The 17,971-nt window shown below is 36.1% G+C and overlaps 1 protein-coding gene across 2 annotated transcripts; it reads left to right on the plus strand.

The window, feature by feature from the left end:
* Positions 1 to 4,525: 4,525 nt before the first annotated feature.
* Positions 4,526 to 17,329, plus strand: LOC136240567 (uncharacterized). Of its 2 annotated transcripts, XM_066031564.1 has the most exons (8): positions 4,526 to 4,658; positions 6,516 to 6,673; positions 10,556 to 10,634; positions 11,723 to 11,801; positions 12,114 to 12,163; positions 12,216 to 12,282; positions 16,092 to 16,141; positions 17,135 to 17,329. In XM_066031564.1, coding segments are annotated over exons 3-8 (327 nt in total). In that variant the 5' UTR covers positions 4,526 to 4,658; positions 6,516 to 6,673; positions 10,556 to 10,633; the 3' UTR covers positions 17,215 to 17,329. The 2 variants fall into 2 exon arrangements, with proteins under 2 accessions (XP_065887636.1, XP_065887637.1); XM_066031565.1 differs by lacking the exon at positions 11,723 to 11,801.
* Positions 17,330 to 17,971: the final 642 nt, after the last annotated feature.

Genomic DNA, 17,971 nt, shown 5'->3' on the forward strand with positions numbered 1-17,971 from the left:
TTGAAAAAATTTCTTTTTCCTGCCATTTTGATAAGGATCATATATCGTATGGTGCATATAGTCATTATAAGCTTTTCGACATTCTTTTTGCATAAGTTTTTTCAATGTTTTGTAATATTTCCAATGGCTATCAAGATTTGTTTGTTTTGCCAAGTTGTATTGTTTCTGTTTTCTTCGACGTAATTGCTTTACTTGGGAGTGCCTGTTATTATTTTAGAGGGAACACACTCATTGAGAACTGATTTAAGTATATGGCATAATGAATTCCATAAGTCTTCAATTGGCGTGTCAATGGTATGATGGTTAATAAATTCTTGACTTAAATTTGTAAATTTGGATCTTACTTCATCAATATCTACACAAACTTATTTATTAGTGGCTCATCCCTGCCCACACTCAGTGCCATCTTCCTTACCACATCAAGGATTTGTTTTGTACCACACCATCCAGTGTAGGAGTTAGCTATAAAGAACATTCTAAAACAATTGCATTCTGAGTCACTTTAGCTAGATAGTTCAGCTATCCAGTTTGAAAAAAAATTGAAATGAACAGATCTTTCCACTTTGCTATTATAAGTATTGGAGGATGAGAAAATATGTAATAATTAATTTATGCTCCTTATGTATTTTTTCACAACTTGTTCTCATTGACCATCCTGCAGGTCCCCTTCCAGTAGTAGAGACTTAATATGTAATATATGAATTTGCTCACAAAGTGTACTGCACAACCTGAGAGTTCTGCAGACATGTGATGTAAGTGTATTGTAGCATAAAAGTGTAATGTAATATTTTTATTGTATGGAAATAATTAGCTAATTTTATATATTGGTCTTATAAAAGATTGGTAAGTGAACTATTGATCGCTTTAAATTATGTGTCAATTACCCGGGGGAGACCTCTCACTGGACTAGGTGGCAGTAACTGTGGCGGTGATGGTAACAGTGGTGCAGCAAGTGGATTGGTAGTAAATGGAATAGTGATGATGATGTCACTAATGGTTACACCACTGATAATCAACTCATTGTAGAATAATGAATTATTATATTATATGTGGATGCATGACTACTGTGTTCAGCACATTGTAGCACTATGTAGCTAACAGCAAGTATCATTATAACAGAAGGTTATAGCTATCTACCTACACAACCTTTGCAAATCATATCATAAAATTCAGTCCATGCATGTTTTTAAAAAGTTGACATTGCACATGATCGCATCAAGAGTTAATGTAGAGATATTATCTTGGTCATGTACTGAAGGCTATAAATGTAACTGGACCTGCGAAAATAGGGCATGTGGCCTCAATACCATTAACACTTGTATCTATCAGTGGTTGTTGTGAGCTAACAACTGTTGCTAATTGAATGGGAGTAGGCCTAGTACATTCATGGCCACCTTGGGTTGTAAGAATGTAGTGTCTCCTAGCAACCAAGTGGTAGTTATGATTAGCAGTACAAGCCATAAACCAAATAAATAAATTGTATTCCTTAGGCTTAGCTAGACATTATGTCTGAGAAAACTGAGTTATGGTCAGACATGCAGACTATTTGGACGGCAAATGTCTGGTGACCGACCATTATATTTGTCTATGCATCATCATGTGGGCACATAAAATTTAAAACTTCCAGTGCAAATAGGGCATGTGCCCACAACGTTTTGTGCCATCATGCTATAACCTTGAAAATTTCAGCAAATATTTTTATCAGCAGGTACCTATAATCAGCACTTGTAAAGTATACAGACTAAGGAGTATACAGAATTAACACTGTGGGCTATACATATACCCTCTAATACATTTCTTACAATTGTTTTCGCTTAGTAGTTATTGTAGCTAAAGTGGTCTATCAGCTATGCCAGCTGGATAATTATGTTAAAACAAATTTGTATTAGAAACTAATATGCGTTTGTGTCTAACCTGAATATCTCTTGAACAGCTGGCCTCATCTTCATAAAACTTCTGTGAAACAAGGGCTGTAGCTATATCCCACAAAAATTTCACAAAGAACCAAAAGGACTATACTATTTCCTTGGGGTGCATGGTAGGGCCAATCAATGCTCCCAGTGATAATTTTCCAGCCTATTGTGTAGAGTTTCCGGACCCTTTGGAACAGGCGTTTATATAATTTCTAATTGATAAGTGCACTGTGTGGAGAAGATTAGTACATGTGAATACATAGCATTATAGCTATAACTACGTAGCTGGCAACTAATTTTATTTACTGCAGGACTTCAATCTGAAGGTTATATACATATATAATCATGCTGTTACAGTTTAGCCCCCAGACCCTGCACGCTACATACTTCTTTTCTCAGTGCAATTGGTGTGCACATGAGGATGTTTAGCTCTTTTCCAAGGTGCTTGGTAGTGAGTTATTATGTTGTAGGTGCTATACTATACCTTTTGAGTGTATAGCTATTGAAATTAAACATGTTTGCAGTACACAGAAAGTAAATCAAGCATGTGTAGATTTGTGGCAGATTGTATGTACAATATGAGAGCCATTAATCTTATCAGGATAAGCAATATAAAATAATATGGCATGGAATACTTTTACCACATTGAAATTAGGTCAGTGTTACCTAGATGGTCAAACAGTAGGTTTAGTTTATTCAAGTTTACTGTTCCATAATTAGCCACTTTTACTATAAAACTGCCTAATAGAAATAGTCGGTGATGGGAGTACTCTTGCTTTAGTCTCATATCTAAAACGTTTGAGTTGACTCTTTCGTGTGCTCCCGTGTGCTGACAAATCTCATTCTTCACAATAAGATGAAATGTCACCAAATTAGGAGAGTTGCTTACTAACATAGCAATACCTTCACTGGTCACTGAATTCACATAGAGCACCACATGTTCAAGTCTGCCATGAGCAGATACCATGTTCATGAAGTTGTTGGGAAGATCTGTAGCACCTGAGCTAATAGACAATTGCAGTAAATTGCAGTGAGATATCAATGTAAGTGACCGTAAAACAACTATCTGTCTAGAACAAACACTCAAGCATGTCAACCCTTTACAACTAGTAAGTAGGTCTTGTAAAGTGGTTACAAAGCAAGAATCAGTTCTATAAAAAATTAGTGAAGAGAAATGTGATAAAATTGTTGGTTTTAAATTTCCTTTATAGCTGTTGTAAAATATAAACTCAGATTCTAGTGCTCGTAGACTTGCATATTTCTTGAATAAACTAATCATCTTTTGTTTGGCATCTTCACTAGATGGTAATAAAAGAGACAAATCAATTGCTAGGTGGGTCAACTTCATATCACTTAATATTTCCCATAACTTTAACTGATTTTCCAAGTTGTAGAGTGGTACACCCAACAAGTTTAGTCCTTGTAGATGATGACAAGAACTAGCAATGGTACACAGACCTTGTAATCTTTCCAAGCAATCCTCATTGTTTGATATGTCAAGTCGCTGAAGGTTGGGAAATGCAGTACCAATTTGTCCCAACTGATTAGAGGATAAATCACAACCTTGAAGGAAGAGTTGAATTATTGCACAGCCAAGATTTCTGCTGCTACAAAAAAAGCTTGAAAATTTGATCCATTGCTCATATTCCATAAACGCATTTGTTACTTGGTATACCAAATTACTATCAGAAACACAGTTAGTTAACCGTAGTAAATCATTCTCTAATTCTGGTAGCCCACAATTACTGGTACTCACAAATGGAAGAAAAGTTGTCTGACCAAATTCTAGTTGAAATACTGGTAGTAACATTGGAAAGAGATTCAATGGTATTTTGTGATTAACATACCACTTGAAATAACCAGTACAGCCAACTGGTGAAGTAGACTTTGCCTTGTACCAGATATCTAATAAAAGTTTTTGCCATCCATTTAATGGTGTCATCATTGCAGTAAACAAGTTTACATTTTGAGGTACAAATCCTAACAGTATCCAATCATCTAGAAATAAACTCAACGATTGACGGAGTTTATTATTATGATAAAAAGCATCATAACTTTCCACCCATAATCGGATTGTTAGTTCTGTCAGATTCATACCTACTACCTCATCAAGTAACTGTTTGACTTCAGTATCCCACTGAATATCCAGTCTTTGTAGATGTTCCATGTGCAATAAAATCCTTCCTAGTTGCTCAGGGTGTAACTTGGTTGACGGTAAACCAAGTTGGATCACGTTCTTACAATACTCTGACATCCCTACTAGTTTTGATGGTGTCACGTAATGTGGAAAGGATAGACGTTTCACATGTTGTCCACACATCTTCAACACTTTATTCACAGACCCTTCATCACCAGTATTCCACACAAAGTCCCTCCACAGTAACGGTGATTCGCTTACAACACTTCGTAGCCTTCGTGAAACGTACAATAGTGTCACCCTGTCACGTAGTGATGGTAAAAACGATACTATATAAACCAATAACTCCGTCGGAAGGTTTAACATGTCAGTATTTTTGTCGAGATTTGGGTGCTCCGCGGAAATCAATCTTGCGAGCTGTAACAACTCACAACGTTCAATCCCGTTGACCACGCCTTAAGATTACGGAGGATTACGAGTATCTAATGATGGTGGTGAGGATGATGGTAAGCACACGTTTAGTTTACAGTTACATCGAATGAGATATGATGCACTGTAGTCAGCTGCGAGGCACCTTGAATTTTGCTGTTTTCTCCTGTTAGCAACTGGTGAGTAGTATGTATAAGGCCAATGAAACTTGATTAGCAGTTTCGCGTCATCGCCCGCATGCTTTTGATACACCCGCATGGAATTTCATTATTGGTATTTCAGATCGAAATACTCTAATAGAACGGTCACTTTTACTCTAATAGAGCAATCAGCTATACTATAATGGAAAAATCACTTGTTATAGATTAGTAACGTACCTTAGCTATTTAATGCAAGAGTAATCAGTGTAGATCTCACTGTTTTTTGGCAGGAATCTTCATGTTTGGATGTGTGTTGTGCTTTTGGAAAAATAATGAATAATGAATAATAACCGCCCGCCCGCATCAAATTTTCAAAAATCTGAGCGAGAAACTGGTAATCAAGTTTCATTGGCCTAATATCCAGTGATCCATCGATCGCTGCTGTGCAGGCGGCGGATCTAGAAGGGTTTCGTTTCAGGTTTCGTAGTTTCGACAGAAACCCCCTTTCAGAATTTCACTTTTAAAAGTGATGCTAGCTGAGTTAGCCATTCTTCTGTTGTAAATAGCTCTTTATCATATAAACAGTAACATTTAACTTTAGTTTCAAGTTATTCAGTCAGTATCTAGTTGTCTCAAAGATGAAACAAGACCAACTGAACAAGACATTCTGTAATCTTTGAGACCAACTAGATAAATAACTTGAAACTTAGTCTGATGGTAAACTGAGTGCTTCTAAATCTGCTGGTAAGTAAGATGTCTTACAAGCTCACTCGTTCAGTCAACGGATTGTAAACTCCTGGAATGAGCTCCCTACTGAACTGGTCACTGCACCCACCTTAAGTGTTTTTAAGAGACAATTCGATAGTTTTCATGGTAATATTTTTTATAATACATAGTTGTATCATAGGATCAGGAACTTTACAGGCTTCGGCCTTTTTATTTCATGTAAATAATAGTAATATAGGTAAACCAAATCATTGGTAGTGTAATGAAATCGCGGTGACAGAACTACAGAGTTTCAACCAACTTGGTGTAAAGTGTAAAATGTAGAGTCGAAATACTCTGATAGAACAGTTATTAGATAGTTTTTTTTAAGTACACGAAAATGTCAACAACAAAAAACTTGTTCAGGGAGTTCGAACCAGGGACCTCCTTATGAGCTTTCAAACCGATCACCACTGAACCACTTTTGTCAGTTGCTCAGTTCTACCTTATAAATGTTTTTAAAAGGTCAACAATTGAAAATGTATTCTTCTAGAACATACTATGTGTGTGCTATTAGAAATCCACGAAAATTAAGCACTTTCAAAGTATTGCAAAAATGATTATAAAATTGACCACAACAGAAATATAACTTGGGATCTAATCCTTGTAGATAGATCCCTTGTTTTTGTCTCAATAGATCCCTGTCTCTAGGGCAAGGCATTTACATACTTGTAACATTGGCAATGCATGGGCATTTATATAACTGGATTGTCATGAAGTAGAACACTGAATACTTACATATGCATACACACCACATGCTTAGGCTATATTTATAGAACATATTGTTGTAGTTCACGTGAGATTGAGTAGTGTGCGTTAGAGTGTTGTATCCGGCGTGATTGTATCGCTCCGCTGTTTGGCAATCCTGGCTTGAAGTAGACGGCTCTCATCGCAGCCCCCTTCTTCCATCCCTACATGGATGGCATATAGCTTGTTTCTACTTTTCTTTATACCTAGCTTAAGTCCATGGCTTGTTGGGATTATGTAAGTATTCTCATTTTCAGATTATCTCATTTTCAAATACACATTACAAATATCACTGTAGCTGTACAATAGATGCTCTTGTGTATAATTAGTAGTGGACTACCAACTAAAATGTATGGTCTACAAGTAGTTTCATCCATTATGCAGCTCATGTGATCATGGGTCAGATGTGTCCAACGGTTCCTCCGGGCACTAGTGGGACTTGTGCTGTGGAGTGTACTGACAACAGTGAGTGTAACAATGGACAATTGTGCTGCAGTAATGGGTGTGGTTGAGCCTGTGTGGGCCCAGTGGATAACTGTGCTGTGAGTTAAAGCAATGTATATTATGAACATGTCTAGTGAAGGATATTGTATTTGATGAGAATTGATTTGAAATACATCACTGTATCAGAAAGTTTTTTAGCCTTCTTTTGTAAGTCCCTAGTGGGATAGTGAATAATACAGGATATGCACACTAATTATTCGAATGAAAAATGATCAATTATATATGGTGTGGTGTTGTTTTCCAAAAAGTTGATGGTGAGTGACTGTCAAAAATCCCATATAAATGTTTGGGTCCTGGGCTATAACTCACCACTAAAACTATGGGCAAGTCTTCTCCCACCAGTTGCACTACTTCCTAGGTAGAAAAATTTGATGTGGCCAATTACTGGATTGATTTATACTAGCCACATGCCACAATACATTTATTCATAACGTGTTTAAAAAATTATGTGCTTATTAGAACATTTTCAGTATGCGTATCCTCTATTAATCACATCACGTTTTATTGTGCAGGATAGAGTGGCATAGCTCAGTATATACTGTTATTGTTTGCTTTACTGATGAATTTGATCTTAATGTTTATCCAGCTGATTACAAGTAACTATGTGTTCTTGTAATAAGTGTGACAAACTTTACGCTCCGCCATAATTTTACAGGTGATCATTAATTAAAATCACACATGCACATGCAATTTTCTACAACTACATTAGTCTACAATAGTAAGCTTATAGCACATTCTGTCAATTGTTTTATTTTCAACAGCAGCCAGACATGGGACCAAGTACATTTAAAAGTACTTAAGTAAAATACAAGTACTTTAGAATTTTCCAAGTACAAGTACTCCAGCAGCAATCAAGAGAGTACTTAAGTAAAGTACAAGTACAGGCTGGAAATACTTAAGTAAAGTACAGTTACATTTTTCTGTAGCAAAATATGCACTGTATTCAGTGTATTATAGAATGTAAGTGTGCCTCAGGGGGTTGGTACTTTCAGGCTTTTGTCAACCATTCTCCCTCTTAAACTCTTAAAATGCACTGACTTGAACAGTAGAATTGTTTTTGTTTGCCAGAATGCTATAGCTATGAGATCATTAATCATGGCTAGATGACACATAGTAAGGTTGGCGAAGGCACTAGAAGAATTGCAAGAAGTCGTAAACTGCACCTTCATATAATTTTGTTATTCTTATTGTACACCCATTGCTTACAAACTACGTACAATGTTTGCAGTACTTACAAGTACTTTAAGTACTCAAGTACATACAAGTACTTAGCAAAGTACTTAAGTACAAGTACATTGGGAAAACTAAGAAAGTATTTAAATAAAGTACAAGTACATTTTCAAGTCTGTGCTTGAGTGTAAGTATACTCATGTACTTGGCTCCATGTCTGATAACAGCTAGATATTTTTAGGGGAGGGGGGGGCTAATTAACTGTGACTATAGCCCACCCCATCCTTCTCCACCACTCCCATCATGTTATTACAATAATACCACCATTAAAATTAATGTGTTAGTTGTTGTTTACATTTTAGCATAGCTATGATCGATGTACACACATTATGTGGTTGTTGCATTAGAGTGACTTCTTTATTAGAGTACCTCGATCCATTGCTGGTCTCAAGTGAGACTCTGTAGTAGAGGTACAGGTATCCTACATGATTGATCATTAAAGAGTATGGCTTTGCCTTGCAAAAATTTATGTGGTATCTACTTATATATCAGCATTGAAACCGGGTCACTACTGCTGACCCGGATGACCGACCCGGATGTGACCCGGATTGACCCAGATTAAATCAAGCCGAGGCACGCAATAAGAGCTATGTTTCGGGTATTCTCGAGCGAGCGAGACTACGTTTTGAGCGTTCAATTCGTGTTGAGTTAACGAGTAGTTATGTGATACCATCAACAACAAGCTTACCTTCAATGACCATATCCAAACAATCACCAATAAAGCTATGCCTTTATTTACAGAAACCTGCGCCACTGTCCAAGCACTGTGAAATGTAACTGCTACAGAAGTATGGTCAGGCCAGTGCTTGAATATGCATCATCTGTATGGGATCCCCATACCTTAAATATTCTTAATAGTATTGAAGCAGTACAGAGAAGAGCAGCCAGATTTTGCCTAAATGAGTTTTCAAGAAACTCTAGTGTTACTAGCATGCTAAGCACACTTAACTTACCTCATTTACAACAAAGAAGAGAGAGAGCTAAACTTATAATGAGGTATAAAATTATTAATGATCTTATTGATATCCCCAAAGATTACTTTACCCCTAATGATTCGCGATTAAGAAAAGGATACTACAGGTAACTGACAACAAATATTGACTCGTATAAATTTTCCTTTTCCCCCTCTGTGATTAAACTTTGGAACCCCCTCCCCCCCTATATAGTTAATTCCCCTTCCCTGGATAATTTTTATAACAACTTAAGTAACTATATCTGTGCATTATAATCATTTGTGATTTCTGCACAGTAAATACAAATAATAATAATATTATAACTAAGTCGGTAAGTTTATAAGTTAAAATCAGTCAGTGGGTTTGTAGCTACTGTGAGTTTACAAACAGCAATTGGGTGTGGCTTTGTACATACTTGGTATTGCAATTTCCCAATATATTAAAATGGGTGTGGCTCACAAAAGTACTTATCCTGCTGCAAGACTAGACTTAGACTATATACAACTCATACAATAATTGATTAGTGCTACGTAAGCTTGCAAATGGGCGTGGCTGAACGTATGTTTGTAATGCGATAAGTGGGCGTGGCTCATGAAAGAGCTACGTGACTAGTGTTTATAGGTTCACATCGTCAAATGATCAATTTTGTTTCTCACGTGATCCAATCCTGGTCAGACCTGGATAATTTGTAAACTGGGTCAGATCCGGATGACCCGGAGAAAATGTGACCCGGATGACCCGACCCGGTTTCAACGCTGGTATATATGCACCTGTAAAGAAAGAGTATATACGGAAACTAATGTCTAAGTATGGTTTACTTGCTTAATAGTGAATATAAGGCCAGGTAAACTTGATTAGTTGTTTATCATCAAAAAATGTTTGAACTTTTATGTGGGCAAGGCCACAGCTATCTGTTACTTACAGTTTACTACTTTGGTTGAGCAGCAAGGGACTTACTAGCAGTGTTGGGGGTAACGCGTTACGTAATAATTGTTACTTTTGTGGTAACAAAGTAATATAACGAAATACGCTATAAAAACAGGTAATATAACTCAACTTATTTTACTTACAAATGTAACGCGTTATCTAAGTAATGACGTTACTGTAATGAGTCTAATATTATGACTACAAGTAACGAAGTTACTAAATCTCATTAGTAATCTGCTGAGTAATGCCTAGCCACAATGAAGTTATAAAACCTACTGAATGAAGCTTATTCACACTTATAACCAAGATTTGCACATTGCAATCACACGTGACATCTTAAGGCTGTCGGCACAAAGTAATATAATATGTAATATTATTACAGTTACTTTATTTTATGGGTAATATGTAACTGTAACTAAATAGTTCAGCTGCAAGTAATATGTAGTATGTAACAAGTTACTTTTAAAAAGTAATTGCACCAACATTGCTTACTAGACAATGGTCAGCATACAGGTGCATGTGATTGATAACACTAATAATGAATTTGAGTCAGTAGGGTGAAAAATGATGTGGGAGGGAGTGAGAAGTTAAGGTTGGAGATAAAAGATTGGAGGCACAGAGAGCAAGCATTTGTTGGAACCCATAAGGGCACATGTCACATGTGAACTTGTTGCTGTGGCATTAAAATGTTTAATAATAAAGATTTTAAAATGTAGTAACGGCAGTAATGATGCAATTATTATTTTGTACACCAGTACTTTAATACAGACTACTAGAGCAGTCATCACATAGAATTTGTGCACTATATAGGATGTGTCATGTTCAAACATCTCATGTGAGCTACCTGAAGTTGCTGTGACATTCCCAAGAGAATGTTGTCCAGTGTGCAGTAAGTGAAATGTTACAGTATGTTGCATGTGTCAAAGTCTTATTATACCTGTAGTCTAATAGAATACATGTTTTATAGTAGTTCATATTCCATGTTGTCCAACTTAGGGCATGAACAAATGACATTAGCATTCGAATGTACGTAAATTTCAACAGTCAAACAATAATTTTTTGTTGTCCTGTAGTCAGTGTTGGGAGTAACGTGTTTCATAAGTAACGCATTATGTAATATTATTACTTTTGTGGTAACTAAGTAATATAACGAAATACCCTTTAAAAACAGGTAATATAACTCAAGTTACTTTAATTACTAATGTAATGCGTTACGTGACCTAAGTAATATAGTTACTGTAATGAGTCTAATATTGCATAATATTATTACTACAAGTAACTAATCTCGTTAGTAATCCACTGTGTAATGCCTAGCTACAACGAAGTAATGAAATTATAAGTATCACAGATTTCTCTTATTCAAACAGATGCAATGCTTGTTGATACCAGTGTGTATCACCAATAGAAGTGCTGTTTCAGCAACTAATCCTTGAGAGGAAAGTAAATATTCGAGCGGAGCCTTCCCATGCAGCCTTGTGTGGGACACCATCACTAGCAATGGCACGAGGCATAGCTACAATGTCCTTTTCACTGCTGGCAGACCATTTTCTAAAACAGCAAGACACTCCAAACTAGCACCTTTGAAATTTAAATATCCTCAGAGTCGGTGTCAGAATGACACAATAAAAATCTCAGCGGACATTGCATCATTCTGACACCTCCTCCTAAGACATTTATACTTTGAAGATACTAGTTTGGAGTGTCTTACTATAGCTTAATTTTACTGTGATTTATTTAGGTAAAACATTTCGCAAACATATGCACGCCTATCTTTTGTAAACTGTAGTACATGTCCATAATACAAAACTATCATTATTGTCAATGATTAGACTAACTGAATGAGTGTAACAAACATTCGTTAACAAAATTTTAATTTAGGTGATCGAATGTTTAATTTAATATTTGTTCATGCCCTAGTCTGACTGTGTATTATGGTCAGTAGTGATCTCAATTAACAAGCTATAAACTATTATACAGTGTCACTACCAAACTGCATCGCACCAAATGGTAGCCTGGTCAATTTTGGTGTTGAATTTGGTGAATGTGATAATCGATGGTATGTGTGTGTGTGCACTTGCGTGTGTGCGTGCGTGCGTGCGTGCGTGCGTGTGCGTGTGTGTGTGTGTGTGTGTGTGTGTGTGTATTATGTCACTTTGGTGTTGTTGTTTCCTTGAGCAAGAAATTTTACCCACATTGCTCCAGTTTATCCAGCTGTTAAAATGGGTAGCCTAGTACCAAGTGGGGAAGCAGCCCACCCAGCTGTAACATCAATGAATACCTGGGTATTGGGTAAACTGGGTATACATGTCTGTATGTAATATGTATGTATGTCAAGTGATTATATATAATTGTTATGCTGTTTGATTAGTATTTGCTACAGTGATGGATCCATATCATGTTCTTCTATACCTTGTAACAGTAAGTTTATAGATTGTGGAGCACTTGAAATCATGATGTATCAACACTGTAGACTGTGCTCTGAATGATGGGAGGATTATTGAAATAGGAGGCACTTACCAGGATGACTGCAACACTTGGTATGAAAATACTTACTGTCTTGTGAAGAAAAAGTAAAGATTCTAGATCTAGTAAAGCGCACAATTATTAGATTCTGAGAGTTGAATAGAGCGTAATGGACAGTCTAGAGGTTGCAGCTAGAGTGAAGATGTTGTATTCACCAAGTCCCACATAAGGAACTCCCAAAGCATGTTCAGTATATTTACAAGAGGGCTGAATGTGTAATATCCCCATGGATTGGTTAATAATCGAATGCTGTCATGCAAGCACAGAGCACTAATAGATACTCTAATAGAGCAGTCAGCTATTTGTCATAGGTGACCAAAAATGCCTTAGCAGTTATTTTCACAGCTACGTGTACAGTGTTTTACATGACAATTAACATTGTAGATGGATATTAGAGTAATGTGCTTGCATCAACAAATTTCAAGACTTGGTCACGTGCATATGCTACTCATTCACAACTATAGAGATGCATGCATAAATGACTGCTCAATAGCTAGTAAATTACCAATAAGACATGTGTTTGTTGTCTCTAATTTGTTTGGTTCCTCTCTTTCATTTATATGTGGTAAATTGGAGTTTACTAATGATGAAAATTAGTTTAAAAAGTTAAGAAACAAGTGCAAGAAAAAATTAGGAATTTTACAAGATAGTGTGGATCATTGTAAGCATGTGAGCTAGGTCTAGAAGCAGTATAAAGGGTGTCTTGTGCTTCTTTTAGCTTGTTAAAATACAAGCATTAAAGTTTCACGGGACTGACGGGAGACATAAATTTAAGAAGTTTCATTCTTGCGATCAGGATTTACTCTATGCTATGATGTAGGTCATCAATTGTCAACCAATAAGTATCTAGTATTTGCAATGGACATCTCATAACGGTTAATGGACAAACTAGAGTACATCTAACATGCTTTAATTGACAAGGGAGTGGCACTCCAATATGTCCTGTACTCTGCTTGGTCAAAGCAATATCAAACTAGAAATTTGCAGTTGGTCAAAGAATAAACAGAGCAGTTCGTAAAGTGACTACTACAATCAATACTTTTAGAATAATAATGTGAACATAAATTCACAAAAATGTACATGTACTAGAATTTGATCTGTAGTCAAGTGCAATTGTTCAGTAAAAGTCAAGGGTTTAGGCTTACTTTTGAGGTTGACCATTTTGACCAAGGATGAAGATTGGAGTACAGGATATAATGGTGTGCCACCCATTGATTGAATACATACTTTTACCTCTAAGCAGCAATTAAATTCACACTCTTAAAATACAATTAAAAATCTACAAATAACACAGCAGAGTAGGTAAGTTCATTACATGGGACTGAGACAATACACAATTAACTGCACAAATTAAATACTCAAGTCAGTAACTTACAAAATTGGAAGAAATGTTGTGGAACATTGCAAAGAATATTTAAACTCAGTAAAATATTTGTTTATCTTATAAACTCTGCAGCGCTTTTGAACTCCTGATCACACTAATAAGATTAAATAAATTTTATCGTGTGAGCTGTTCATTACTAGAGGTGTCATATGAAATACCTTATATAGAGACAGAACATTGACATGCAAATAAAAAAGCATACAATACCGCCCAGAGGTAACGTTACACTTGTGAGCAGTTGACACTCACGTAGCCCATTGTTGACCCAAGAGTTTCTTAGGCATGTGTGTGCTAGCTAACTCACCATGTGTAGCCACGACACGCAAGTTCCCTCGGGTGGCTGCTCAAGTAACCACGTGCAAAAGCACGTGGTGAGCTACATATGTTATAGCAAACATTGTAAAGCATAAATGTCAACAATTTATACTTACAAGTATAAGGAAAAGTTAGGGAGTTTCAATTAGGGATCATAGCAATAAAAACCAAGGGAGGTTGCCTACGTAATAGTTCGACTTCAGACCACAGGGGTCTAAGTAATTTAGTAACCTGATAGCCCTGTGTCGCGGTGGTGCCTGAGCGAAGCAAAGGCGCTACTACAAGGCCTGAGGGTTACTAAATTACTTAGACCCCTGTTGTCTGAAGTCTAACTTATTTAGACCGTTTAAATAGTCGTACCTTAACACTGTTGACAGCTGCTTGTAACAGAGAAATGTATCATTAATTAGTAGAAACACGCCATCACTCCACCTGTAACAACAGTTACTGATGAGTTTGAAATTAATTTTCAGGAGGTGATGCCGAGGGGTAGGTAACAAGCCAAAATTGTCTACGAAATTTCAAATTTTGAAATATGGGTGCCCATATTTCATTATTTCAATTCATATTTTCCGTAAAACTCAGTAATTCTAAAATTAAAAATCCTTAAAATTCAGTGATTTAAATTTACAAAATCCGTAATTTTATATTTCCATAAAATTCCGTAAATTCCTGTTACATCTGCTCGATCATCAATTTTCAATCTTTCAAATGTACAAAATTCCAGCCAATATTTCATCTTTCAGAAATAATTTCATTACAAAATTTCAGGTCGTTACCTACCTCTCTGGTGATGCGTTTCCAGCGCAGGTGCACATAGTAAACATAAAAGGGTCTAAGTAAACATGAAAAGAGTTTAAGTAACTTAGACACCTCAAAAATCCACCAAATCCACCACAAAAAGGATCTAACTTGCAGATATACTAGTGGCTATTTTTAGAGATTAAATGTCCACTAGTATATCTGCAGGTGTACATAGGTATGTATGATTCCTAATCAAACGTAAAATTCAATTTTTTCCCTTATACTTGTTTGTTTACATTTTAATGCCATTACTAACTATTTAATACTTGAAAACAAAAGACTGCTTTATTAGAAAGTTTTAAAATGGCTTTGTCATAAATCACAAATTGATCAACCAGTCGCTTATCTATCTATTGAAATCCATACAAATGCAGATTTTATTCATATGGTTATTAGTGTCATTTAGTCTGGACTATGTCGCCACTAATATCTTAAACAAGATTCATAGTTGCAGTGAATTCATTAGTCCATACAGTACTGCCAATAATGCTATAAATGTCAAAGGACTGCTGTGTGCTGTAACAAAAATAAATCTAAAAGTGGGTGACTTTTTTATTAGAGTACCTCAAAATTATTGCGCTCATATCAGCAGCAGTTATATACTTACAATCACTTGATTTGCTTTGACATATTGAGTGGTTAGATGGCTATTTATTTTATTTAGCTAATGAAATCCCTACAATTGTAAACTATCTTCACACAGCTACTGGCGACCTTCTGACACGTTTGACTTCTATAATGTGATTCATTATTTATTAGTCCCTATGGTGTATAGCACTGTGCTAAGCATTTTTGTATTCTTGAAATGTTCTGTATAATGACTGTATCCACTGACTCTAATAGAGCATTCACCAAAATTGTTATGTTATGGCAATAAGAATGACTGGTGAACTCATGCACACCACATCAAAAAAAAAGAATGGTACCAGACATATCACAAAATTAACCTTATGTCTGAATGATAAATTATATCACACAGAACGACAGTATGTTTGCACTTTCTCACAAAAAGATATTGACCCAGAATGCTTCCAGCAGATTTTTTCTGTTGATTGACTGACTAAATAACTGACTGATTCCTTCGGACAAGTGTAACTCAAGGCAATGGGCTTAATTTTTTCACTGTTGGATGTCCCTTCAACCTGATTGCAGAAGTGCTTCTCGTACTGTTCTTCATTTGTAATGCTGATGAATATATGTAGTGCTGCTAAATAATGGCCACTTTACTTCTTCAGTAAATATAGTTGGGGCACACATTTATATGTATGTAGTTTATGTTAAAAGTGTAAGGATGATAACAATTGATTTTTCATCATTTAGTACTTGTGTTGATTCAGACAATATTTTATGTACCCAACGTGAATGTAATGGTAAGCTGTGTTTAGTCTTCACTGTTGGTGTGTGTATGATTGTAATTGTATTTGTAGTGTTTGTACAGGGAGTCCACTGAGTAACCAAAATTTAATACTGATTTTCAGTGGACACCCTTTTTATACAGTTTAGCTGTTTTTTTGCATGGATTAATATACTATTTCTTGAATGACAAAGAGTAGTAGCCTCCACAGCAGTTTGGTTCCACAGAACACACCCACAACAATAAAAGGACCTTTTCCAACTTGGTAGACACCCTGGGAACAAAGCTATAAATGATACTACAGCCAACATGATATCTGTAAGTCAACAATATTGGCATGAAATGGCTATGTGCGCACCATCTGGCTAACAATTTTCAAAATTAGTTTGCTGTAAACTTGTTAGGTCAAACGTCCGCACAACACTTTGCTGGCTTGGCCTGCTTGCAAACTTTCACAAAAGTAACAGCTGATTTCCACCTCACCACCCCAATGTGAACACCATGCAGCACCAGTCTTGAAAAACCATATCACAAATGGTGCATGGGAAATTGTAGAGGCTGCTTCTTGTACTCTAGATATTTTGAAAGGTGGCTCTACTATATCTTCAGTAAAATTTAACTCGTATAGCTTCTGATAAAATCCTTCAAAAGCCTATAATTCCATGGTTTACATCAAAGTTTAATTCGTTGCTAACTGATGCAGTCCAACCTTCCATCAAAATTTCCTGTTGTACGGTACATATAATTGTAGACAAGAAATATCCATCTTTTTTGCTAGCCAATATGCAAGGAGTCACACAAATTCTCTAGCTATAATAAGGTATGTATTTCTTGATAGTGCACCAGAGGAGGCCTTTGGTGTAACTTGAACCAATCCTAGAGTCAGATAGACTACGATTATCAAATCTAAAGCACCGATCATTTTACACATGCACTTCATTTGTTTGTGGTATTTATATACTCTTGGCTAGTTATATTATAATTTGTTGTCATTAATGCTTATGTACAGGTGGCGGTGGTGGAGAAGTGACCAGTACTGCTAACTTGGTAGCCATCATCATGTGTGGAGCATTCAGCTTAATGTTTTAAATAAATACTGATTGATGACGTTGTTTACATGCAGTTTTGGTTTAACAGTAACATGAGTGTACCATTGGTATTTTTGTTTTTAGCTAGCTACATTATCAAACTGCATAATATTATATTTATGTACAATGCAAACAGATGCATGGGTACTAATATACGTACGTTGAACAGTCATATGTATAAGAACTGCAAAAGTATAATACTTTATTATTATACTCGAACAATGTTTAATGTAGTGCCAGTATGTAGTCACCAGGACAACCCAAACTCTTCAGTGATGTATGGATCTGGATGCTTATCAAAGTCAGCAGTTGTAAGAACATCAGTGTGACTTGGGGTATTCTCAACTTCAATATCTGCCCAAAATGGATACTTCCACAAGGAAAGAAAGTTTGCATTATGTTCATACTCTTCTTGCTCTCCCTGGACTAGTTTGTAACTTCCCATAGTGAACAATTTTCTGTTGTAAAACTTTTCTTTAAGTGCACAAAAAAGATTGCCTTGGTCATGTTCAACAACTTCAACAAAAATATGAAATGTCAGTAAATTAGGAGAATTCATCACAAGCGCAGTGATGCCTTCACTGGTTACCGACCTCACATCTGAGACTACATGAACTAGTCCACCATGAGCTGATATCGCACTCATAAAAGCGTCAGTAAGGTTGAGATCATCTGAAGCAAAATATATCTCCTGTAAACTATAGCTACAAACTGATGAAGGCGATTCTCCACTAACATAACCACAGCTAAAATACTTC

This window comes from Dysidea avara, chromosome 12, assembly GCF_963678975.1.
Source record: "Dysidea avara chromosome 12, odDysAvar1.4, whole genome shotgun sequence".
In the NCBI taxonomy this organism is placed as follows: Eukaryota; Metazoa; Porifera; class Demospongiae; order Dictyoceratida; family Dysideidae; genus Dysidea; species Dysidea avara.